Source organism: Schistocerca serialis, chromosome 9 (assembly GCF_023864345.2).
Source record: "Schistocerca serialis cubense isolate TAMUIC-IGC-003099 chromosome 9, iqSchSeri2.2, whole genome shotgun sequence".
NCBI classification, from domain to species: Eukaryota; Metazoa; Arthropoda; class Insecta; order Orthoptera; family Acrididae; genus Schistocerca; species Schistocerca serialis.
Genome location: NC_064646.1, coordinates 9,149,729 through 9,177,562, shown reverse-complemented (window position 1 = coordinate 9,177,562; position 27,834 = coordinate 9,149,729). Strand labels below are relative to the sequence as shown.

Sequence of the window (27,834 nt, the reverse complement as noted above, 5' to 3'; positions counted from 1 at the left end):
GGATCAAGGATGTACCTCAAATCAGTAAAAAGGTTATATACCAGTCATACTATGTCCCGATCCTGACATACGCATCAGAAACCTGGGTTATGAAAGGAAGAGAGAAAAGCAAAGAACAAGGTAGTGAGATGAAATTCTTGAGAAATGCTATTGGAGTGACAAAGGTAGTCAGGTTAGGAAATGATAGGATCAGAGAGTTAATGAAGGTGGAACCATTACAGGAAGAGATAGAGATATCAAGGCTGACATGGTATGGACATGTTAAGAGAATGGAGGAGAAGAGGATACCCAGGAGGATACATGAGATGAAACTGGAAGGAAAGAGACCAAGAGGAAGACCAAGAGACGGATGGCTGAAAGGAGTAGAAGAATGTATCCAGAAGAAAGGAGAAGACTGGACCAAGGTGAAGACGGAGAGATGGTGGCAAGACAGAAGACGATGGAGAGGCCTATGTTCCATACAGACCCGGCCAGAGGCTGGAAACTGTCCAAGATGATGATGATGATGATATAGATCCAAAACATCAGAAAAAGGCTGTGAACTTAAAAAGTGGCTATAACCAAAAAGTATTGCATTTTAACATAAAAACACAATGTTTCACCACCAGCCTTTGAAAAAGTTTCTTCCATTATTATACAAAATGACTGCTAGACTTAAAAGTATGATTAGAAGCTCTGCATAACTGTTTCTGTATGATGACATTTCATGCTTCACAGAACAATTATTGCTTAAAAACAAAGTTTCTTTCTGCTGCTGAGGTAAATATTGGGTGTAACTTTGGATGAGCATCTCAACTGGGCGGAGAATACAGTCGCAGTGTGCCGAAAGACGTCTGCTTGTCTCTATGCTCTCAAAAAGTTTCGGAACATATTTCCACAGGACTTGAAACGCCAGCTCGTGCAAGCACTCGTTCTACCGAACCTCCACTATTGTGATGTGATTCAACAAGGCATGAGTAGTGAAAACAAAAGACGGCTAGAGCTAACCATGAATGCCTGTGTGCGTTACACCTGCAACATTCGCCGATATGATCATGTTAGTGCTTCATACTCCGAGCTAGGGTGGCTGCGGCCGGACAAATTGCGTGACTACCACACTCTATGTCTACTCCACCGACTCCTCATCGCGCAAGCACCCCAGTACCTTGCTTCAGAGATTAAAAACCTGTCATGTCATCATAATCGAAACACGAGGTCACTCTTATTTGGTATCCTAACTGTGCCCACTCACAAAACAAAAACTTTTGCAAACTCCTTCTCAGTTGCCGCTGTCCGCCTATGGAACAAACTGCCCCTTACCTTGCGCAAAATTCGATCTCCTGCTGCTTTTAAGAAGAAGTTGAAGCATTTCCTACTATCATCCTCACAAAGTTCTCCACAAAATTAATGTACAAGGACAATCCCCTCATCTGTCAAATAGCAAAGCTAGCGTCTCCTATCTTGCTCCTGAGATGCCTTCCTCTTCATCTTTCTCTATTAGCCACGCAATCTTCTTTTCCTTTATATTTCCTTAATTATGTTTCATCATGTCTCTATTCTTCTCCTCCCTTCACCATGAGTCTCCCTCATACTCCGTGCTGCCGGCACTCCTATCTAAAATCTGTCTCTTCAGTAATGTCTAATTATAACAGTACTTGTGACCTAAGAATATAAACTCTATATGTATGTATTTTTCCAGGTGTACCTTTCAAATTGTTTATTTCACTTTTTGTACTAGATGTAGTTTAACATGCCTACTAAAACATATGAATGTAAAATAAGTAGAATGCCTGGTTAGATGTAAGAGAGGGCCTGATGGCCCTAATCTTGCCAGGTTAAACAAATCAATAAATAAATAAATAAATAAATATTCTTACATTCCACTTTATTTATAATTCTTGCATTCCACTATAAAATTTGGAGGCATTTCTTTTCAGCATGTGGTCATAAATGTAGTGAAAACTGAAACTGATAGACATGTGCTACAGTTTGTATGTTTATTATGAAAGCTGTAAGAACTTTATACAGAAATTTCAGAATAGTTCGAAAAGCTGCTAACAATGGCACTTTACCACAGTATGTAGTCCTATAAATAGTAACCTGCAGCTCAGAGCGATCAGTTCCCCTGTCAAAACATGGAAGGAGGTTAGCATACCAAAGGAAGAATGTGAAATAATGCTTTCCATTGAACACTGTGTTTTTCTGGTACTTAAATACTACATTCTATATCACAGTCCTACAGCAACAAGGCACAGGTTTCAAACACAATTCAATGTTCCAAAAGGACCCGATGAGAAAACCATTCACAAGTTCTTCGGCAATACCAATGACAGGCAGTACAGCTGATGATCCAGGGAGAAATGTGCTTGTGGAATTATTCAGCAATATGCAAGGAAACACATATGAAGAATTGCTACAGAGATTGGTTTGAAGAATTTCAGCATGCAGAAACTACTGAGACAGAGCCTACATATGTTTCCATTCAAGATCCAAAGCCACCAGGCCACACCTTCACAAGCTGTGCGACAGAAGGCTGACTTTGCAAACCAGAGTCTCACAATGATAGATAACGAAGGATTTGATGTTGGCTGTATCTGGTTCAGAAGTACACTTGCACCTAAATGGAATCGAATAAACAAAACTGGTGATTTTGAGTTGCCAAAAATCCCCATTTGTTTGAAGCGATGTCACTGTATTCTCCCAAAGTTACTGTTTGGGCTGTGTATGCAGAGGAGGCATTATTGGCCCATTTTTTATGTGAGAAATGATTCCTGTTTGTCACCACACAGCTAGCACTGGAGGATTGACTGGACACTGTGTGCTTCATGCGAGGTGGGGCCAGAACACATTGCACTAAACAGGTGTTCACTTTCTTGATGAATTCAAGAAATGGATTATTTCAAATTTATTGGCACAGGGATGGACTGGCTTCCATATTCAAGCTTCCATATTCACCTGATCTGACTACTTGTGGCTACCTGTGGTGCACATTGAAAGGCACTGTCTACTAGAACCATCCCACCATGCTTGGGGGCTTGAAATGGCAATCTGTGTGGCATCTGAATATGTTTATGTTGAGACACTGCAGGATGTAATGGCAAAGTTCATTGTTCATTTATGCCACCACTGTACTATGAGTGGTGGACATTTTGCAATGACTTTGATGTGACTGGACAAGTTTAATTATGCTTGCAGAGACTGTATGAGCTGCACAGCGTTCAGTGCCATCTGTAAGCAACTTTTTGAACTATTATGAAACTTCAATATAAGTTCTATATACAATTCACAATAAACATACCTGTTCTTGCATTTGTCTGTTGGTATTAGTTTCTGAGTTGTTGAATTTTGAAGTCAGGGATCCTTCGCTGGACACCCTGTATCACTATGTTGTACTCACAACTCTGAATATACCAGCTGAATAATCATACAAGAGGTATTAAAATTAGCAAGCTTTCAGAGCCAGCGGCTCCTTCTTCTGGCAGAAGAGTTGAGGGGGAAGGAAGGGGGATGAAGGAAAAGGACTGGTGAGGTTTAGGGAAAGTGGTAAAATTCGGAAAAATCACACAGAACCATGGGTCAGGGGAGACTTACCAGATGGGATGAGAAGGAAATATCATCCCATATGATAAGTTGCCCCTGACCCATGGTTCTGTGTGACTGTTCCGAACTTTACCCCTTTACCTAAACCTCACCAGTCCTCTTTCATCCCTCTTCCTTCCCCTTCCACTCTTCTGCCAGGAGGAGGAGCCACTAGCTCCAGGAAATTGCAAATTACACTATTTTTTATCAAAAATTGATTATTTTCATTGATATATTAGGCCAAATGAATAATAAATTATTTATCCATTAAACAGTTTTTATTTTCCTCCACCTCCCTCCCCCCCCCCCCCCCCCCCTTTTCTGTTATTTCTTTTCCATCTCTTTATTTTGTCTTTGTCTGTTCATTTTAAGAGAAAACTTAATTTAAGGCTGAATGTATTTGCTTCTGTGTGTGTCTTTGTCACCTTAGTTTGTAAAGTTATTGTAGTTAATGTACGAGGTGGCAGTGTTCAGAGCAGGATGCTGGAACATTGTAGGTTAGTTCATCAACCAGTGTGCTCACAGAGTATTCTGAAAGAAATAATGGTTTGATTTTCTGCCACCAGGTGAAAATATGGCACTGAAAGCAGCCAGAATGTGGTGGGGGTTCAGGTAAAGCAAAGGAATTATCAGACACCAGATAACTGAGTTCTTGCACATTTATTAGGATATGGCCACAAGTTACAACATGTCTTTGATATGGTCTCCCGATTCAGCAACATGCTGCCTCTGTAACATGGTATAGTCAACAGGTGCTCACAACCTATCCAGTGTAATCAGAGAAACATGTCATCATATGCTATCCTTCAGATCTTGAAGAGTCTGGATATATCCCTGACAGACACTCTACAACCAGATTTCACATGGATTTAGATCGGGAAATCAGGAGGGCCACACATCTTGAAATTGCCTAGAGATGATTCAGTCATTACCAAAAGTTTCTTGAGACAAATCTTTCACCTGGCAAGCAATATGATTTAAATGGTTCAAATGGCTCTGAGCACTATGGGACTTAACTTCTGAGGTCATCAGTCCCCTAGAACTTAGAACTATTTTAACCTAACTAACCTGAGGACATCACACACATCCATGCCCGAGGCAGGATTCGAACCTGTGACCATCGCAGTCACACGGTTCCAGACTGAAGCGCCTAGAACTGCTCAGCCACACCGGCCGGCAGCAATATGGTGATGAATTTAATTAATAGAGATAGTGGTTTCAGCTTGTACAAATCATGGAATAAGCCAATTTCTGTAATTAAATCATAAACTCGTCGCGACAGTACAGCTCTCCATGACACATCGATATCGCCATGTGGATCAACTGCGCAGCCATAGATTTAATTTCCATGCATATGTTACTCCTATTTGCCGCCTATCAACGTCTCTGGCACCTTGTGTATCTTTGGCCACATACACAGTGGATCGGTCCTCGAGTTTAATAGGACAGAGCAAGTGCAGGAGCGTCAGTCACCTCGGCTCACTCTGAAGCTGGCTGGATGGTGTTCAGCCAATATATTAGAAGAAGAAACTGAATTTATGTGGCTACACACCCAAAATTCTATGGAACAATATGTAGTGTTGCCCCATCTTGCATGAAAGTAGTGGTGTAGACACAGTTGCCTTCTTGCAAAGCTAGAATCACATGTTGCGCAAGGAGGTCCTTATAATGTGCAGATATCCTCAGTACACATAACCCACCAGGTTAGCCGAGGGCGCTAATGCACTACTTCCTGGACTCGGGTAGGCGCACTAGCTCTGGATCGAATCTGCCCAGTGGATTAATGACGAGGACCGGTGTGCCGGCTGGCCGGCCTGGATGTGGTTTTTAGGTGGTTTTCCACATACCACTAGGTGAATACTGGGCTAGTCCCTAAGTCCCGCCTCAGTTACATGACTCGCAGACATTTGAAAATGTTTGCATTATTTCATGGCTTACACTAGATGCAGGCAGCTGGGGTACACTAATTCTGTCCCGGAGGGTACGGGATGGTGACAGGAAGGGCATCCAGTCACCCTCTGACTCTAACATTGCCAAATCGATAGTAACAGGGCCGACCCTGTTGAAGTGGGACAAAGGCCCAAGAAAATCATTATGATATCCATTGTATACATAACAGATCTATGAAGTCTCATTTCCTTGAAGAAAAATGGTCTGAGAATCAAGGAGCTTGTGGAACAACACCTCACAGCCACATAAGCTGAGTGCAGCAGATGTTCCTGCACAACATGTGGTGGGACAGAACCCCATATGTGACCGTTCTGTGTATTCATGGTACCGTGCGGAGTAAAATGGCCATTGTCTATCCAAAAAATATTCCCTATTCGCAAGTCATCCATTTCCTTGTGTGCCGAAAAACAAAGAGCAAAGTCACAGAATAGTAGCCTATCTTGGGGTGTCATTTGGTGCACATTCTGAGTCTTGTAGGGTTACCAGCATCAAATGCACCACAAAATCTTTGAACTGTTGACCAGGGGAGAGACAATTCCCATGACACAGCGTGAGCACTGGCTGGAGAATTTGAGGCATGTGCTACTTGGTCAACTGCAGCCACAGCAACTTCATCAACAGCTGCCATGGGAATCGGCCACCTGCCTCTCACTGCTTAACCACATAATTCACTTGTTTCTTCAAATTTCTTGATCACATTCCTTTGCCTGTTTATTGACATGGGATCTCTTCACAGCTGTTTCTGTTGCCAATATTCCTGTAATGCGATGCTGTTATTTCTGCCATTCTGATAAAACGATTTTAACAGCCATGCCCAGTCTTTTTTCTCAAGAGCCATTGCATTTCGTAAAGAAATCTTCAACCTTCTTAACCCTTTACGACAACAGATACTTCAAAAGTAATCAACATGTGTCAGCAAGTGACAAACAACATACTGACATCAAAACAGGAAACATTTCACTTTCGGACTGCTTACAGCACCATATTTTCATCTGTTGGCCGAAAGTGAAAGTATTATTTCTTTCCAGAATACTCCATGAGTGCACTGAGTAATGCACATACCTACAATGTTTCAGCATTCTGCGATGTATACAGCAAATACTGCAGCATTCAGAAAACCATCAGTTTAATTGCGACCACCCAGTATTTCCCTGATCCGTTTATAACTTTTCATTTCTATTCACAAATGTCAATATTGTGTAATAATAATAATAATAATAATAATAAATCATATTTCCACTTTGAATAGAAAATTAAGTAATTAATCACTGGTTGCTACTCTTAGTGTGAAATATAAATTGGACCATCTGTATATATATACTCGTATCTGTAGATATACATTTATTAGCACCATATTTCACTCATTTTTACATTCCTTTTGCTTTTGATCTGAACCTATTTTGTGTGGCTAACATACAGAAATATACTAACACTTAAATCTAGTTGACAAAATTGATTCAATTTTGAGCATTTGGAAGTGAGGAGACAGCTTTCCATTTCTGTGCAGGTTTGACCTGCAGGGGGGAAAGCAGAACAAAATGACTGTTGGTCGGTTGCACTTCAGTGAAACTACATCCAACAACATGCGCAAGAAAGGAAAGCCAAACCCAGATCAACGGTATTTCTACCTCGTGGTGGGCTTGCATGCACACACTGCTGATGGTGCCAATTACCCAATCATTTCCCATTCATCAGAACGCATCATTGTCAGGGTAACCATGCAACTCTGAAATTACATAATATTTATTCAATTATAAAAATTATTTATGTAAAACTACATGAAGTTTTAAAATTCAGATGCTTTCTGAATATGTTGTCAGATTATCAGTTTGTAGATAATATATATTTTTTCATTTGTAGTATTAATTTTTTCAGTGAATGAAATTTTTTTGATGTACAGCAGGGAATCAAATGAAAATTACTTGCTACTGCTAATTGAAAATGTGTTTAAGAAAAACTACAGTTATAAAGGAAGTAGAAGAAGAGGAGTACACTCATAATCCATTATTTCAACTTTGAACTACACTGTGACTGTCATTTTATTTTTCCTGTAAATTAAATTTGAAACCAGTAGGTACTTGTGACATAGGATAAGTCTTTGTGTTTACAAGTTAGATAATGTGAACATAGTATGCACATAATCGTATATAGAAGTAGTTTTTACAATGCACAATGATATATAATAATAATAATGGTTTACAATACATAGCATATGTAGATAGCGTAAGTTCTTACACCAGAGCTACCACAGGTTTTAAAAATGCAACATTTTGTCATAGATTATTGTTTTTAATTGTGCTTGAGTCTCATAATACAAAAATTGAGGCTAATACTACTTCAGTTTCTCTTAAAACGATAAACAAAATTCGTTAGTCAAAGATGAACAAGTAACTTCAGCTTAATATGTGCTCATGCACTCCTCCACACTACAAAAATCTTCATTTTGTCAAGTTTTTTCCGGGTTGCGAGGAAAATCTTCTCACTTTTGAGGCTTTGTATGTTTTATGGCAGCATCTGTACAAGGGTGATTCAAATATAAGTGGGAGGTGCACCAGTGTACCACGACAAGCAATTCCGAGCAGGGCAGTGGAGTGGGGGGTTGAAGGTCAATGTGTTAGGGAAGGGAAACCAACTTTGTTTGCTGCTGCACTTTGTTATGGTCTCAGTACAGTCATAAGTAAACAAGAGCTCTCTTTGCCTGTTGTGCAATGTATTATCATAAAGTTTTTAACCTGTGAAGGGGCTAAATCCTCAGAAATTTTAGCTTGTTTGAAGGCACAGTTTGGGGATGCTACACCACCCCTGAACCAAGTGTTTACTTGGGCCAGACTATTTAAGGGTGACAGAGAATAGAAAATGTGTGTCTTTCTCTTCCTGCAAGGTCAATTCTCACAGATGACAACATCTGTGTTGTTCAAGAGTTTATTGAAGGTGATCGCCAGTGCACTGTTGACAACATTCCAGGAGAGGTGGGTATCGGCACTGGGAGTGCTCATGCCATTATCAGTGAACAGCTTAGCATTAAAATATTAGTGCTTGATGGGTTCCTAAGTTCTTAACGAAACAGCAAAAACAGGTCCGGTTGAAAATCTGAGAAAGGCTTCTGAATCAATTCTGGCAAGAAGGGGAGGATTTTTTGAAGTACATAATCAATGCAATGAGACATGGGTCCACCATTAGACTCCAGAATCCAAAATGATGAGTAAGGAGTGGCAAAGACAGGTTGAAGGTTGCCCCATGAAGGCCAAAACCTGCATCTCACTCGGAAAAGTTTTTTACTATGTGCAGTGAATGCAGCTTACTACTGCCAGTTGTTAACGTCAGAAAAAAGAAAAAAAGACAAGGAATGCACTTGACAGATGTCATCCTCCTCCTCCTCCATAGCAATGCCAAGCCTCACACTGTGAATTTGACAAGGGATAAATTGGAGGACGTGTGCTGGGAAACCCTAGACCAATTTGGTATAGTCCATATTTGTCATTTTCCTCCCCCCCGCCACCCAACTATTTTCTTGTTTGCATCCCTGAAAGAATCACTTGGAGGTGAATGATTAAAAAACAATGAAGACATTGGTTGGTGACACACCTTCTAACATTTAATGGACAAGGAAAACCGTTTCCAAAACATTGGCAAAAGTATGTAAAGCAGGAGGCTGTGTAGAGAAGAACTGGAAGTTTTAGTTGTGCAAATGATTAATCGATAAATATATAAAAATAATTACCATTTACATTTGAATCACCTTCATGTTAATTTTATGCCACAGTATTGAGGCCATTTAAAAAAAAAATGGAGGCATGAACTGCTATAGTCTCTTACTAGTGTCCTCATAAGCTGTGATTTATCATCAGTGTTCCAATATTTGATACTGAATTTCCATGCAGAATGGCTAAGTCACTGGCTATTATGCCTCATGGCTATAAATTTTTCAGTTGTTTTATGTATCACTTGAATGTGGGTGCTATTCAAAATTTGGACAGTACCTCTGTCTATCCCCCACCCTCCCCCACCTTCTCCTTATGGCCATCTGAAGACCACATGCTTTTACGGTATCTTTTATTCCTATCTTCAGATGACTTCACATTTGATTCTGGAATCCCTGTAAAGCTTAACACTTTCCCTCTGACAAAAATTCACTGGTTCTTATTCTGTTATGTTTAGTACCTTTCAGAACCTTCCAGGTTCAGCTTCTTGTTAATTTATTGTTCAGAGTTGCTTATGTCTTCCCATCTTGTCATTCATTCAGTGTAAATGTCACAAAAATATCAGTATCAACAATGAAATTGGGTAGACTGCTACTCACACAAAGAGTGGCAGGTAGACACATTTTAAAGTAGGCTAAGCTATTGGACAATATCTTTCCTCAGTATGGAAAGGATAGATTTCTGCTCACAAGATACAGAGATGTTGAGTTAGAGCCAGGAACAATGAAAAGAATGCTAAACATTTAAGCTTTCAGACAAAAATATCTCCTTATGAAATAAAACACACACACACACACACACACACACACACACACACACACACACACACACACACACACGCGCGCTTGTGCCAAAAAATATGTTTTCTTTTTCTTATTGTTTCTGTTATTTTCTCTACATTTTGTTATATTTCATCATTGCCTCATAATTTCCAGTCTTCTGTGCTTCTTATTGCACCTAAAAGTATCTTTGTAATTCTTCTGTCCAATACTTCTGGTTTGTCTCATTTATAATTCATTGTTAGGCACTAGTATTGTAGTTTTGCTGCTATCCATTAATGTGATGTTTCTGCACTTTTTGATATGCACTTTTTATTGTGAACATTCTTTTTTATAGCCCATTGTTTGCTCTTTCCAGTTCATGTATCCTTTCATCCACACAGATTTTTCTGACCAGTTTTCTTGAATTATGTTTCCTAAATACTTAACCTTTGTAATCTTTTCTATTTCACCAATGTCTATTAGTAAAAACTTTGGTGCCTCGTTATGTTAGTGAAAACCCCCTTTTTCACTGCAGAGGTTCTTAAATCTGCTCTGTTGGCTATCTTTTCCAACAGATTGCCTTTTTTATCTATGTTTAATAGATTTTTCAGAGTCAAAACCACAGCAAAATCATGTCCAAATACCAGATAGCTTACTTCATTACATTATTTTTTCCTTCCCAAGTGATTGATTATACTTGGTATTCTTTTATTTTTTCTACATATTATTTTAATTGTAGTTTTCCTCTTTTACATATAGTTACATTTATGTCTAAATGTTGGGTGAAAGAGCAGTCTACCTGAAGACACTAGGCTTTTCTGTTCCAGGCCTCAAACCCTGGCCAGTTTGAGAGCGACGTGGAGTTGAGCTGGCAGAAGGGCCACACGCCAGACTCAGTGTTCCACACAGGTCGTGTGGGCATCAACACAGATCGGCCAGATGAGGCTCTGGTTGTGTATGGAAATCTTAAAGTTACTGGCCACATCATGCAGCCCAGTGATCAGAGGGTCAAGGAAAGTGTACAGGAGGTTCGTGTTACAGAATGTTGAATTAAACACAAATTAACAATGAAATGTCTTTTGGGTATATTAAAAAAACTGAAGTCAGAGTAATGTCATAGACTTTGATATCATTCTACATTTTATGCATATGAAGTGTGATCAAAATGTAATGGGAATTTTTTAATTTTGCATGCTTTATACATCCAATTTTGAAGATTTTTTTTTCTTTTTGGTACAGGTGTTCCTGATGTATGCTTGCATTTTCATCTGTTTTGAGTATTTAGTTTGTCAACAGTTGAAAAGATTATATGTGTTTTCGAGTGCTCAGTGAATTTTTGCTTTCGAAAAAGATGGATTAAAGAATTTGCATAACATTTTGCTTGAAAAATAGAATAATGTGTCACACCGCATTGGAAATGTTGACTATCACTTTTGGAGAATCTACTATGAGTAAGACAAGAGTTTACGAGTAGTATAAGCATTTCCGAGAGGGCCAAGAAGATGCAGAAGACAACAACTGCCTTGAATGCCTATATATCAGTTACTCATGAAAATTTGGAAGAAGTAAAGTAAATGGTTCTGGAAAACTGCCCGAATTACTATCAGAAAGGTTGCTAATGTTGTCAGCATACCCTTTGGCTTATGCCAAGCAATTCATTATTATTAATAATATATTTATTATTTATTTATTTATTTATTTTGGCATGAAACACAAAGCAGAAAATTTTGTTCCAAAATTGTTGAATTTAGACCACAAATGATGTCACATAGACATCGCTCAGGAATTCATGAATGAAGTCAACAACAAATCCAGAACTTCTAAAGAAGGTTGTAAAAGGTGATGAAACATGGGTATACAGATATGACGTTGAAACCAAGGCCCAATAACCCAATGAAAACTCCATAGAGAGCCAAGTCTTAAAAAATTCAAGTTCAATCACATGTGAAGGTTCTTCCCACTGTTTTCTTTAACTGCAATGGGATAGTACATCATGATTTCCTACATTATGGTCATATGGCCAGTAACGAATACTACCTGGAAGTTATGGACCATTTGCATGAAGCAGTCCAAAGAAAACTACCAGAATTGTGGCAAAACCATGCATGGAAATCGCAGCTTTATAATGCTCCTGGTGACACCTCAATGCTTGTTCATGTTTTTTTTGGCAAAAAATAAAACCGTTACGTTGTATCAACCACTGTATTTGCCAGACATGGCCCCCTGTGACTTCTTTCTATTTCCGAAACTGAAGAGTACCATAAAAGGATGTCATTTTGCCACCATTGACAAGATAAAAACAGAATCATTGAAGGAGCTGAATACCATTATGAAAAGTGAGTTCCAGAAGTGCTTTCAAGATTGGAAGAAGTGCTGGCAAAAGTGTATTATACCTGATGGGGATTACTTTGAAGGGAACAAAATTGATCAAACTTTATCAGACTCAAACAATCTCAGTTTCAAAATTTTGAGCAAAGATAGTTTTGTAGTTGTGTAAGTTTCATTGAAGATAAGCTGTTCTTTAGAAAAAAAGAAATGAGGACTTTCAAGTAAGCTATGTCGATCATAACACAAACAATTATTACCAGGGTCAAATTTTTAAGCATACGTGGTTTGCACGAACCATAAATCAATACTAATAATAAATCTGTAAAACTCTCACGTCTATCTGTTTGTCTTCGAACACGCTAATCTCCAAAACTGTGGGGCTTCCACTGGTAACTTCAGCATAGCAAGGGGCACTATATGGACTATATTTCCTCAAAACTGGATCATGGAAAAAAGATATTCATACATATTATAAAAATATACATGTGTATGTATGTTCTTCTCCTCCAAAACAACTGGACCAATTTCAGCCAGACGTGGCATCACTGTCTGGAAAGAATTGCTGTGGAGGTAAGAAAAACCTGTCTATCAAAGGGATGGGGGTAGGGGTGAAAAAGAAGTGTAGGCTATGATACATGAATAACCAGATTTTATTCATTCAGTATTTGAGAACAAGAGCACTAAGTAACTTACAAAGAAACAGATAGAGGGAAGAAGAAAATGGACCAATATAATTGAAATAAATACATACCAGGCAATGCCGAATACTCAGCTAGTTTGAATATTTCTTTAAAGAAATTTTGTACAAAAATTACTGATACTGTATGCCCTGTACGAGCTAAAATGCCGTGGGGTAAGAAACCCATTCACAAGATTCTGATCATTCTCTTCCATTTCTTTGATAACTATGAGGCTTGCTGTTGCTTGCTTTTATGTTTCTTCCTTATTTGATATCTCTTTACTGGCTGTGCATGACATCACATTGATCTTCGTAGGCCTTTGGGTGGGGTTGGTCTTCTGTCTCCATCTCACTCATTTATTTCTGATACAGTGTTCCGATCATCCCCGGAGTCTGGATTTACTTGGACTGTGTGTTGAAATTTTTGCAAATATTATTATTTGTAAGACCTAGCATACAGTGATATTTACTAGTTTTATATTATGTATCATGCCTCCTGTAGCTGAAATATGTAGAATAATTCACTTGAATAATCAGCTGTAGATTCTACATTTAGAGCAAATTTTTTATAGATTTGTGAATAATTTTTTTGCAGTGAACTATAAATCTAAAAATAAACGATAGCTATTGTTGTATATGCTTCTATCCTGTACTTTATGGCATAGTCTCATAGGAAAAAAACCCTCATTTCAATCCCTCTTATTTCTGAATTTATGTTGTTTTTTTGTCTGTCATGCATCCTTGTTACATAACAAGACCTCTATGAGTAATATGAAAGTAAAATCTCATTACACCCACTGAAAACATCACAACGAAAGCAGACCTGAAAAATTAACACATGGAGAAAGCAGATCTCAGATCTCTAGATTCCACATCTTTATAAAGAGCTTGTGTGCCATTGCCTTCAGAAAATAGAACTATTCATTTATTACAAAAGTTGAACAACTCTCAAGCAAAACACACAACATTGTTTTATGACAGCAGTCTTCACTTTCTTCCGTTGAGATATTTAAACACTTTCTAAACCAAGCATATGCCTCATTTGCATTATATTGCTTATTATGCTGAGTTTTATATTTTTACTGTACTATAATCAGCATAGCCAATGCCCTTGCCCCAATAGTACCACTGGTTCCCATCAGATCACCGAATTTAAGCACTGTCGGACTTGGCTAGCACTTGGATGGGCGGCCGTCCAGTCTGCCAAGAACTGTTAGCCAGCAGGGTACCCTCAGCCCTTATGAGTCAAATTGAAGGGCTGTTTGATTGAGAAGCAGCAGCTCCAGTCACAAAGACTGACAATGGCCAGTAGAGTGGTGTGTTGGCCACACGCCTCACCTTATCTGCATCCAGTGATGCTTATAGGCTGAGGATGGCATGGCAGTTGGTCAGTACTGTTAGGGTCTTCCGAGACCTGTTCAAATAGGGTTTTTTTCTTTTTTTTTAAAATCAACATAGCGTTAAAAGTATACAATGTTTATGTATTCTTTAGAATTGAAATGCCATTAACTGACATATTTCATGTCATTATAAGCCATCTCAATTTCACTGCATATTTCCTTGCTATGATTAAACCATATATTTTAGTGCCACAGACTGTTAATCTGTTTCTTCTCCTTTTTCTTTTCTATTTCAGTGTGATACTCGTAAACAACTCCACAATGTGAAGCAGCTTAGAGTAGTGAGATATTGTGTAGCACCAGAATTTGCTCAGCATGCTGGCCTTACAGGATTAGATGTAACAAGCTGTACACCTGTAGTTGATACTGGTGTCATTGCTCAAGAGGTGCAGCAAGTAATACCAGATGCAGTCCGACCGGCTGGGGACATTGTTCTCCCTTCAGGGCAACGTATTGAAAACTTTCTTGTTGTAAACAAGGTAAACATCAGACATAAGTTCAGTGTAGTCGTAACAGATTTTTCTCGATTTGCAACTCACTTAATAGGGTAATGTGTACTGCTAAGACATGCTGATTACACATTTTTGTCTGGCACAGGAACGCATCTTTATGGAAAATGTCGGTGCTGTGAAGGAACTGTGCAAAGTCACTGATAATCTTGAAACAAGAATTGATGAACTGGAAAGAATGAACAAGAAACTTGTCAAATTAAAACGCTTGGATAGTCTGAAAAGCACAGCCAGTAGCATCTCAACAGGTAAGATGATTAGAAATGAAAAGATGTTGTGCTGTTGACTCTTAAATTTTGAAGACACTGTTCTTCCATTCCTTCCATCTTGTACATTAACAAGCAACATTTACTGCTTTGTCAAAGGGGCTTGCACACAAAACTAGAGGGGACTCACCCCAGTTCATTTACAAGAGACATACAGGGTGTTTCGTAATTTATATAATATGCTTTTATGGGGTGTAGGGGAATTTAGTTTATAAAGTTTTGATAAGGAAGCCATGTCCAGAAATGTACCATGTGTGTAAAATAAGTTGTAAGATCAGGTGACTTTCAAATCTCTCACTTCATGGTATGCACACAGTGGGGATACTGAGGTCTGATCTGTGCACTCTACAGGAGTCCATGACATAGGCAATGCTTTGAGTACTCATCATCAAGTTCTCTTCCACATGCCGCCGCCCCCCCCCCCCCCCCTCGCCACCATCCCTCCCATCCCCCTTATGGCAGTTACTGTAAGAGTAGAAGAATGCATGATCTGTAAGTGTAGCCACCATCAGAGGCAGAGGCACTGGATCACTGTATGTGGGCATTATTGGGAAAGGCGGGGCAGGCAATATTGATGGAAGTTGCTGAGTCACCATGGGACCTGAAGGTCATCTGACAGAGAAACATACTCGTACAGCTGCTGACCAGGATGGAGGAGAAGTTAATTTTTGTGGTGCTGCCAAAGTTCATGGGTGGAGGCTATGGGTTGTCATGGATACTTGATGGGTGGGGATCACCCCATAGATCCAGGTTGGCTGGTGTCCGAGCTTCTTGGCATGCACCAGGTTGCCTACTCAGAAGGGAGAGGCCTTGGTGACAACATGCACAGGTGGCAGACGTACCGGTACCATCTCCAAGTTTCCACATCCACTTGTGTATTTACTATCTCTTTGAAGTCAGCAAAAAGTCTTTAAGTGCTGTTGGATTTGTCTGTTTTTACCCATTGATTGTGGGGAATAAGAATTAAACACATCCCCACAAGTGAGTCTGTCCAGTCCCGTTTTTAGGATCTCAGTTACAGCCAGAGTTGCTGGTTGAGCTTTGAAGGATCACAGGACAGCTAACACCTTAAGGGTGATGTGAGCTTTGAATCATGTTGTCTTTCCTAAACCAGCTTATTTATCACAGAAAAACTTACTTTAAGGGGATGAAAGGTCCTTTGGATTTCATGGCATGTACTGTTTCATGAGGCATTAATCCAACTGCATGAAAAGGATCTGTTGCAAAAATATTGTCCACTTTGCAGTCAATTACCAAAAGAAAATTTGCTGGATGAGTGACTTTATTGTAAATAAGTAAAATGGGTAGTTTTCGTAGTAAGGGCACCTGGCAGTGTCTTTAGGCCCACAGGTTTGCGTAGGCTGTCTGCTAGGGCAGCATCCCTAAAATTAAATAGGTAAATTGGTTTAGCAAGGACACAGAAAGATGTGTCAGTAGGTAATTTCACTAGGTGCTTGCCTAAGAAAGCATCTAAGAAGTAATGCAGTACTGTTTGTAGTGATCCTGTAATTCTGGATCCGAGGTGGTCTTTCACATTAAATAAAACTCTCTCTTCCAGGCAAAAAACTTTGGCCCCATTTGTTGTTGGCTAGCCACCCTTATTCTTAGTTTTAACTCTAATTTTCTTAACCTGTTGCAGAAAACTAGTTTCATAGTATTGTAAGAATATTTTTGTCAATAAATGAGTTTCTCATTTGCTCTTTATCCTCGGTGAACATATTCCCCGTGTTCATCCAGAATCTGAGTCAGCATTCTTGATTCTGTGAAACTGTATGTTTTCCTTCATAATTAAACCTCACTGAAGGAGATCCTTTATTGCTGCTGTCAGACAAACCACTTATTATGAGTCTCACACCTATTTAATGAAAAACAGTTGGATTTAGAAATAAATTATCAGTTGCTTTTACACAGTTTCCTTCTGCTCTTGTTGTAACGTGATATGGACAAGTATCTATCTAGCTGCACCTGTTCAGTTTTCGTGACTTGCAAATGATTTTATGTTGTGTACAGTACGTATGTGGAATTACCATAATATTGTTCAATTGCCTGTAATTATATTTCCCATTTAAGAAGAGCTTCTTATGCTCTGTTGGAAAAATCCTGACATATTATGAGCATTTTCCTCTGTGTTATCAAGGCTACTGTTTATTTTTGCACTGTATGTTGGAAGTGTGAATATATTCATCTAGATACTTGGCCTTTCAGGAAATTTTATCTGAATGGGCCAGTGAAGATGACAGAAATCACAGGGGTGGACAGACACCACTTTGGAAATTAGTAGTCAAGTAACTTCTTATAGGAAACATTCCAATGCAGATGATGCAAATTGTGGCATGATGTGGCTCTACACTTACACTTTCAACACAATGCTTCCTCCAGGATTTCTTGTGTAGTTCAAAGAGTGACACAGTCTTCGCATAAATATGGGGAGCATTTCCAATGATTTTCCTAATATCATCCGCAATTGTGTAGTTGAGGTTATGGTCCAAATTATTTCCAGATCTCTGAAAAATCACATGATAATTATGTATGCTTCTGTTTTCACCTTGAGCAATTTAACAAACTTATTGACAGTTGAGTATGGGAGGGTGTGATATGTTTGGCTCAGGTTTGTCTGAGCATACAGTTGGCAGTGGCAGCTGAGTGTTTCCTTTCTGGATACAGTTACATGCTGCTTGTTAATGTGCAGTACTTGGTTTGCTTGCCAGGGTGTTAATAGTCTTATCACTTTCCTGTGCACTTTCACTAGTTTATGACATTGTGTTGTATAAAATGAACATGCCACACAAAGGAAGAACGCAAGCAATTAAAGTGAATCACAATTTTTATGTTACCGGCTGCAAGCTTCCTCTGCAACTGACCGTGGTAACTGCAACCTGAGTTAGCAGAGTGATATGACAATGGTGCAGAGGATAGTAGGCATGACCAAGCTACCTCACTGATTGGTTGTCACAATGGTAACTGTCCTGTAATAACTAAATATCAGTCTCTTCGTTAATCTGATCCAGGTATAACAAAATTTGTTTTTTGATATAGTGGTAAAGGCCTCAAGATCTGATCTTCATACCTTTGGGCTGTCAAACAATATTTCTAATGATGTGGCCATCAATACCTCCACTAATGCTGACTCCTGCCCACACCACTAGCCCTCCTCATGAATACTGAAATATTTCATACATAAATACAGGGCTCATTCACATGCCCTACTCTCTCCAGTTGTAAATGTATTGGTTATCACCATTACCCCAAATCATGACTCATAATTGCACAAAAAAACTGCTCTTGTCAGTGAGCTCTCATCTGTCATTTTCTTTGCCCAAGCTAGTGTTGTATTCTTAAGAGACCACACACTATTTGCCTAAATGCAAAAAAGCCAACATGCTACATGTTCCAGAAAATAATTCCAGTGAGCTTCTGCATAACTTTTAATCTTATGAATATGAGCATAATATGAACTCTAATACTCGAGAACCTAGATATCCTTTCTACTTCGCATTTCTGTACATATGTGTCATGTGCTGTATGAGTTATCTGCTGTCTTATTGCTCTGTTCTCATTTCTGTGTGTCTTGAAGGTAACCCTCAATACAAAGACTTATAGTGAGATGCATTTTATCTTTGCAGTAACCAGTAAAGCAACGAACATTTCCGTGAGACATAGGCGCTGTCATCACAAGGAAGAAGTTGACTCATTGCCATGGTCCAATAAATTCATCCAGATAACAATCATAGTATTAGTTCTAATTATGGCACTGTGGTAAGGCACCAATTTACTTCTTTTATCAATATTCTAGGATCTACTACAAGTATGTAACTGATACTAGAAACTACTTTTGTTCACAGCCTTGTGGCAATGGCAACGTTATATTTTCTGGAAATACAAAGGAGGCCTCTAGGTAACTACTACCATGGGTAAGTCTATGTTAGTTTCATGATACTGATGAGATATTTCCCATATTGTGTTTCTCAACTTAATGTTTCCTTATGTTTCCACATGATAGTAAATTTATAAACATATGTTTACCTTACCCTTGATAATAAATATATGATATGGAACAGAGACAGGCAAATTAAATGTAAATTAAACTGAAGACTTAGAGCATATCTAATAGTAATGTCCAATTTTATATTATTTGTAATTGTTCTATATCTGTATAAGTTACCACAGGACTAAACATGAATATGTACAAATAACTAAATACAAATAGAGAGAATCTAATCAGCCAGCCAGAGTTGTGCTTTTATGAGTCACTATGTAACATATTCCAATCATCTGATAACTTGTTAAGAAGTCAGAACCAATTTTAATGGCATTTGTGTTACTGTATGCTGAAAAATACAATAAAAGACTCGGAGGAGAATTTTTAAAAGTGAACAAATGGTGACAAGCAGCAAAGTGAATTTAGAAGGACAGGTAGAACTGTCAGCCAACATTTTTTAGAGCTGCAACTTATATCAGTGCACCCAAGTCTGCATTTATGTTGACCAGCCATTCTTTCTATATATTTTACATTTTTGTTAAACACTCTTCATCATTAGTCTGTTGGCTTGGCTCTCATGTTTTGCATCAGTTACAGGTTGTAGGTACGCTAATCTGATTATATTTTAAAGTTCCTCGTTGGTGCACACAGAATTGAAGTCTCACATCCTGAAAGTTTTTTAGATGGTGGTCTTGCAGTTCAATACCATTAAATCACATTTGAGTGATGACCAGTTTGCTTTACACTTCTGTTTATGTTTCACAACCACCAAAGTAGCACTTACATTTTGACATTATTGTCAGTGTAAACTTATCTTGTAAGCATCAACTTTCCACAGATGACAGTTCATGAGACAATAGTCACTTACGCACAGTTCTTAGTTGAAGGCATTATCAGGTTTAGAACAATTATGGTGACAAGAGTACAAAGTGAAATCCTGGAACTAAACAAGTGTAAAGGGTTAAACAACAAAAATAATTTTGGTTGTGGCCACACTTTAGTTACAGATAATTTGTAAATGAATGAGTTTCTGAAAAACTGAAATGGGCTACTGAAAAGTGGAAAATTATGGGTATCCAGTGAGTTAGATCTTTTTGTGCAGAAACTGTTATTAGCTCACACTATTCTGATGACTACATGCTAATGGGATAATTTCAATTATTGATATATCTTAAACAAAAGTGTTTTACGCAAATCTAAATATACAACAAGACTCGGCAGACTGAAAACTACCACATGAATAATAAAGTAATGTAAAAGTTGTGGAAATATTAATTTATCAGTTTTGGGTAAACATAATATTGGCATGAAACTTCCTGGCAGATTAAAACTGTGTGCCGGACCGAGACTAGGAAGTTTCATATCATCGCACACTCTGCTGCAGAGTGAAAATCTCATTCTGGATAATATTGGCACTTGCTAATAAGGGGAAAAATAGTTTAGCTAATGAACCAAAGACACTTCGACTGTCACAATTTTATCAATAAACTGTTGAAGTATTTGTAATAAAGTTCCCAAATTTACTGCCCTCCAAGAAAGTTCTCATGCTCAAATTATTTTTGAGACTGAGAGCTGACTGAAACTTGAAGTGGAAAGCTCCGAGATATTTAGCAAGTTGTGGAACATATATCAGAAAGACAGATTAGAGGCCATAGGAGGGGGGGTGTTCATAGCATTTGACAAAAACGTTGTCTCTATTGAGGTCAAAGTTGAGTGTGACAGTGAAGTTATCTGGTCGCTTATAAGAGGAGTAGGTGAAACTAAGTTAATTGTTGGATGTTTTTACCAACCACTCAATTTTGCTGTGAGAGTTCTAGAGTCATTCAAAGCAAGTCCACAATCAATAACGTGTAAATACCCAGACCATACAATACTAGTTGGAGGTGATTTTAACCTGCCGAGTATAGATTGGGGTATCTGTTGATTCATTTAGACTGGGATGTCTATTGATTCATTGCAGGGGTTACAGACAGACAATCATGCCAAATATTTCTAAACACTGAAAATGGAAATATCTTAGACCTAGTAGCTACAAATAGGCTGGACCTTATCGATAATGTCAGTATATAAACAAGGATTAGTGGTAATGATGTCATTACAGCAACTGTGATTACAAAAGTTAATAAATCAGTCAAGAAGGCTAGGAGCATATTTCTGCTAGACAGAGCAGATAAGTAGTTATTAACATCTTACTTAGAGAGTGAAATGGCATCATTTAGTACCAGTAAGATGGATGTAGAGGAATTATGGGTAAAGTTTAAGCAGATTGTAAATTGTGGTCTGGAGAGTTATGTTCCTATTAAGTGGGTAAAGGATGGAAAAGACCCACCATGGTTTAATAATGAAATTAGTAAGATGCTGAGGAAGCAGAGGCTGTTGCACTCTAGGTTCGAGAAGGTTATGCACAAACGATGACAAGCGAAGGTTAGTACAGATTCGTACATCTGTGAAAAGATCTATGTTCGAAGCACACAACTACTACCACCGTCACACCTTAGAAAAAGATCTGGCAGAGAACCCGAGAAAATTCTGGTCATATGTAAAATCACTAAGTGGGTCCAAGGCTTCCATTCAGTCTCTTGTTGACCAGTTGGCGGTGGCAGTTCAAAAAAGCAAAACGAAAGCCCAAGTTTTAAATTTCACATTCAAGAAATTGTTCAGGCAGGAGAGCCATACAAACATACCATCATTTGACCATCAGACAGACTCCCTCAAGGATGACATAGTGACATAGAAATAAGCATACCTGGCATAGAAAACAACTGTTAGGTTTGAAAGCAAATAAGTCACCAGATCTGGATGGAATCCCAGTTTGATTTTACAAGGAGTACTCTATGGTTTTGGTCCCTCATCTAGCTTGTATTTATCATGAATCTCTCGCCCAGTACAAAGTTGAAGGTGACTGGAAAAAAGTGCTGGTGACTCCAGTACATAAGAAAGGTAATGGAATGGACCTTCAAAATTACGGACCAATACCCCCACTTCTATACTCTGCAGAATACTTGAACACATTCTCAGTTCAAATATAATAATCTTTCTTGAGGCTAAGCAGCTTATGTTCATGAATCAGCATGGTTTTAGAAAGCATTGCTCATGCGAAACTCTGCTTACCCATTTCTCACACGATATACTGAGAACTATGGATGAATGGCAACAGGGAAGTGTTGTTGTTCTGTATAAACATAATTGGTTTGGCAGACAGGGTGGGCAGCAGTCTGCGATTGTTTGTTGATGATGTCGTGGTGTAAGGTAAGGTGTCGAAGTTGAGTGACTGTAGGAAGATACAAGATGACTTAGACAAAAATTTCCAGTTGGTGTGATGAATGACAGCTAGCCCTAAATGTGGAAAAATGGAAGTTGATGCAGATGAGTAGGAAGAAGAAACCCATAATGTTCAGATACAGATTACTAGTGTCCAGCTTGACCAAGACAAGTTGTTTAAATATCTGGGCGTAACATTGCAGAGTGGTATGAGGTTGAACAGGCATGTGAGAACTATGGTAGGTAAGGCAGATGGTAGACTTTGGATAATTGAGAGAATTTTAGGAAAGAGTGGTTCACCTGTAAAGGCCACCGCATATAGGATGCTGGTGTGACCTATTTGTGAGTGCTGCTTGAGTGTTTGGGATTCATACCAGGTTGGATTGAAGGAAAACATCGAAGCAATTCAGAGGAGAGCTGCTAGATTTGTTACAGGTAGGTTTGAACAAAACTTCAGTGTTATGGAGATGCATTGGGAACTCAAATGGAAATCCCTGGAGGGAAGGCAGTGTTCTTTTTGGGAAATACTATTGAAAAAATATAGAGAACCAGCATTTGAAGGTGACTGCTGAACGATTCTGCTCCCTCCAACATACATCGCGTGTAAGGAGCAAGAAGATAACATACGAGAAATTAGGGTTCATACAGAGGTATACAGACAGTTGTTTTTTCCTTGCTGTATCTGCTAGTGGAACAGGAGGGGAAATGACGAGTAGTGGAACAGGGTACCCTCCACCATGCACCTTACTATGGCTTCTGGAGTATCTATGTAAACTAGAATGGTAGCAAGTGAAGTAACTCCACCTTACAATTTTTAAAGGTATATGTAACTTACACCTTCCCATGTTTCCATTGTATGTATTGAGTCACTCACTGCATAAATCAGGGTAATATAGATAAACAAAAAGAAGAATCCTAGATATTAGATGCAGCTTTAGTGGAAGATTTCAGTAATCTGTTGTATCACTTCAATGTAGAGGGCTAATGTTAAGAAGTAATGTGAAGTAGGACAGACATATGAAACAACTCTAGGGAACACATTTAGATGACAGACTTGCTGAGATGATTGATTAGTGTGGTATGTTGCAAAACATGGCACAGTGCTGGTGTTCTTATCAGATGAACCTGATAGAAATTCAGACTAATTCTGTTAGGATTGTAACAGACAAGAGTACTGCATATCAGTATGTCAGATGTTCAGGGAATTTAAATGGAAATCATTGGGAGAAAGGGGCCTCTATTCTCATGAATCTTGTTGAATGAGCTTAGAGGATTTGTCTTTAATGCATGTTTTACAATATTTCTACTGACTCCATTGTATATCTTGCATAGGACACTGGGAATAAGATAAGAGAGATTAGGATGCGTACACAAGCATACAAACCATCTTGTTTGCCTTGCCATATAGATGACTAATCATGATACAAAATACATCCTGGCATTCAGTGTCCAGTGGAATATACATTTAGATGCAGTGTGAAGTCTTTATTTCGTGAGAAGACTAGAAGAGGGTTGGTCCAGCCTTGTGATGACAGCTGAGGAGATTCTTAAAAAAGAAGTAGTGGCCCTAGTTTTGTAAGCAGGTGTTATCTTCAATATTGCCATCCAGAGGCATCTAATGAAAAGGATGAGGTAGCAGTTCTTTATCAGATTAAGTCCTGAGAAGTTTAGTTTTAGATTTTCTGGGATATCTGTCATTAACTTTATTGTTGCTATGTATCTTCTGCAGTTGCATTCAAGCAAGTGTTTTAATATAAGGATACATCCATTGAAAAACCTGTGTTTTCTTTCTAACAGGAAAAATTCAAGTCATCGTCATTCTCATGCACATTCAGTAGCACCTGCAGCAGCCTTCAGTACAAGGATACTAGATCCAAAGGTCCTTCCAACTGCTGTACCTGTTCCTGGCACTGGGTTACCTAATAACATCTTGCCACCTGCGCCCATGATGCCTGAAAGTATTCAACGAGTTCCTAAAGCCAAATTGTTGGATCCATCTGGCAAAAGCAGTACAGAAGCACTGGGCAGTGGTTCCAGGCAACCTGTGTTTGCTCCTCTCTCACTGTCAACACCCACTCTGGATGTCGCCACACTTCCTCACAACTGGAAAGTGGATCCTCCTGTCAATAACCATGTCAGTGGGGAGTTCATTGACCCACCACTAACTGGCTCACGGCTTACACCATCACCGATTGGAAGGCCACCGCATTGCACAAGTGATGCAGAGATGGAACCTAATCTGTGTTATGTAAGATGACACAGATTTTTATCTCTTTTAGCATATAAAAAATAAATAGAACGTTTTATTTAGGAGTAAGCAAGTATTTTTAAATAATTAAGTGCTTTATAGAAGGAGATTTCATGACTTACTTTGAAAATGAGATTTCTTAATCTTTTATATGTTCATGTCCACAACTTGGCACTTCCCATTCTCGCTGCCAAAGATCTATACATTTTTTTCCTTCTTCTTTCAATGCTTGTAGTTGACAGGTCGTAACAAATATTGGAATACATTCTCCCATTAATTAATCTAGTTTCAAAGTAGACAAAGTTCACTTTTTTAAAGTTGAATTTTTCTGGCTGTGTGGAATCTCTTGCAAATAAATGGTAAGCTTAGCACAAAAATATGCATGCAAGCTTACATTCATTTCTCAAACTACAAAGTTGCTTAGTTTTTTATCTTACAAATTTTCACAGTATAAATAAAAAGATACTTATAATTCTCTTCATTTCCAGCCTATTTGTTGTGATGCTTCTCATTATGAGAATATGGACCAGCACATTGACGTATTTCCTGCAGTGTCAAGTGGGAGTGGACAAACTCCACTTTCTTCTTATCGTTATGGTAAGTAAGCCAGATACATTCTCTGTTATTCTCTGTTACAGTAAATGTTTAAATACTGCATCCAACTTTGCAGTTCAATACAAATTTCTATTAGATACTGTTTGGTACCACATGTCAGTGTTTCTTCTTGTTCTAATCACTTGTGGAGTATGATATCAATAACTCTCTAAATGCCTTTGTGCATGCTGTGATCAGCCTAATCTTTTCTTCATAGTCCCAACAGCAGTGAAAGGTAGTGTGCTGAATGATGTCTCTACATTATTAACTTATCACTTGCTCTTGAAACATTGAAAATAGGAGTTCAGTGTGGTTCAGTGGCAAAGTGCAAGACTGAATTGAAGTGTCTCAGGTTTGATTATCAGTCAATCACTTTTTATATGTCACTTATCAGTTCTTTCACTTCTGGCAGTGTTTGTTTAAGTGAAAAATTCTGAGTTTCTCTGTAGCTTGCAGTTCACATTAAACAATGCGTCCCCTGTAAATAGTCTTCATGGGTTTGCCACTGAGTGATGTGAAAATTCCACAATATTTCCTCAGAGCAACTGTTTGACATCTTCAGGTGGTTTAACCTTGTTGGTGGCTAGGTATGACCGATGGTATCAGTCGTACCCAGCCACCAGCAAGGTTCATCCACCTGAAGAAGTTGGACAGTTGCTCCGAGGAAATATTGTGAGATTTGCACAATGTCATTCAGCAGCAAACCTGTGAAGACTATTTGCAACATATCCACTGGGAAAGCTTGAAAAGTCACACTAGGCCCCCTTTATTTATTTATTTATTTATTCATTCTATCCATCTGTAGACAATATAGATTGTATGGATGTTGTCAACAAATACATATATATGATACAGACACAAGGGTATATAAAAGTACAATTGCATTTCTTAAATATTAACAATAATTATTTGTCTTACTGTGTTTCATGATTATACATCATGTACCACTCTGTTATTGAACATACCAAAGAAAGCCCCTAGTTACAGTACTTAATCAGTCACATTGTTAACATGTCAACAAATACATTGTCAATAAATACATATATGTATATGATACAGCCACAAGGGTATATAAAAGTACAATTGCATTACCTAAATATAAACTTAAATTATTTGTCTTACTGTGTTTCACGATTATACCTGATGTACCACTCTGCTATTGAACATACCAAAAAACGGGCTACTGTGGTCATGCAAATTAAGATTTTCCATGGTATACCCAAATTGCTTAATGCAAACAACAGTATGATTTCTTCCAAAGAGGATGGATAGTTTCCTTCCCTATATTTTCCCAGTCCAATTTTATGCTCCATCTCTAATGACCTTGTTGCTGCTGGGTTGATAAACTCTAATCTTCCTTTCCGTCTATCTCTTTGTCAGAATATGAGCACTGTGATTCATGGACATGAATGGGTTCTGTGCAACACTTTTATGATATTTTTTTAACAAGTCTTGTTAGTTTTGTATAAAGCGTGGCAATTTGTAATTTACAGCTGAATAGAGTAACAAAATGTGATAGTAAAATGTTTACAAATAATGTACATGGACAAAATGTATAGACTCACCAAGTAAAAATTACTGTTTCAATATGCATTTGTATAACAGCATCTTTTAATTGACCCTAAAACATTGTGTTTCAGTGCATTTCGACCACACCATGAAACCATTTGTCACAGAAACAGCAGTTACCGTTCCTGTCATTCATCCTAAGATGGCTAAAAGCACACATTCAGCACCATCTCAGGAACCTACTCTGAGCTCTATGGAGAAAGAGGTAAAACACTGCATATTGTAAATTAAAAACAATTTTTTGTAGCATAGGTAAAATCTGTTCTCAGAAATATTGTTGTGATGGATGGGTTTCTCTAATATAAGGGTCAGTCAATTGTTATCTGCAGTTTAGTTATATATTTTTGTTTATTTTGGTAGTACTGTCATTTTACGTTGATGACGCATGCTTTGTTTGTTTGGTGTTATATCTTTACCATTTTCAAGTTGCTAGGTAAGTTCCATTATCACTGCTGTGCTGTTAATCATGGCTGCTCCACTGTCTATTTGCACCAGAGAAGAGCAATGTTCAGTGATCTATTTTTTGTGGTCATACAGCGCATCAGGGGCCGAAATTCATCGAAGACTTTCGGTACAGTACGGGAACAGTGTTTTGCCACAATAGAGTGTCTACGAATGGATTGAAAAATTCCAAAATGGTCACACAAGTGTTACACACAATGAAGGAGATGGATGACCATTTACCACCACAAATGAAGAAACCATTGAGCATTTATGTGAAATGATTCTCTTCGACAGATAATTAACTATTGATGAAGTGGCACATTGTCTGCAAATTAGTCACAGTTCTGCCTATGAAATCATCAACAACAGACTTGGGTTTCATAAAGTTTGTGCAAAATGGGTCCCAAAACAACTCACATAGTTGCATAAACAAATGCACTTGGACATCTGCAAAAAAACATTTGGATCGTTATGGCAACAAAGGGGACAACTTCTTAGATGGGATCATTACTGGTGATGAAACATGGATCCATCATTATGAGCCAGAGAGTGAACAGCATATTATGGAATGGAAACATCCAAATTCG

General features: G+C 38.4%; 1 protein-coding gene across 2 annotated transcripts in view; it reads left to right on the top strand.

The window, feature by feature from the left end:
• LOC126418804 (myelin regulatory factor) overlaps nt 1-27,834 on the top strand; it is a 337,499-nt gene that overhangs the window by 256,270 nt on the left and 53,395 nt on the right. The window contains exons 10-18 of one of the 2 annotated variants that reach the window (XM_050085740.1): nt 7,016-7,220; nt 10,783-10,998; nt 14,614-14,856; nt 14,975-15,134; nt 18,776-18,908; nt 18,995-19,063; nt 24,190-24,640; nt 25,129-25,237; nt 26,875-27,008. In XM_050085740.1, coding sequence (XP_049941697.1) covers nt 7,016-7,220; nt 10,783-10,998; nt 14,614-14,856; nt 14,975-15,134; nt 18,776-18,908; nt 18,995-19,063; nt 24,190-24,640; nt 25,129-25,237; nt 26,875-27,008 — 1,720 coding nt within the window. The remainder of the gene's footprint in view (nt 1-7,015; nt 7,221-10,782; nt 10,999-14,613; nt 14,857-14,974; nt 15,135-18,775; nt 18,909-18,994; nt 19,064-24,189; nt 24,641-25,128; nt 25,238-26,874; nt 27,009-27,834) is intronic. The other variant, XM_050085741.1, reaches the window with a different exon arrangement.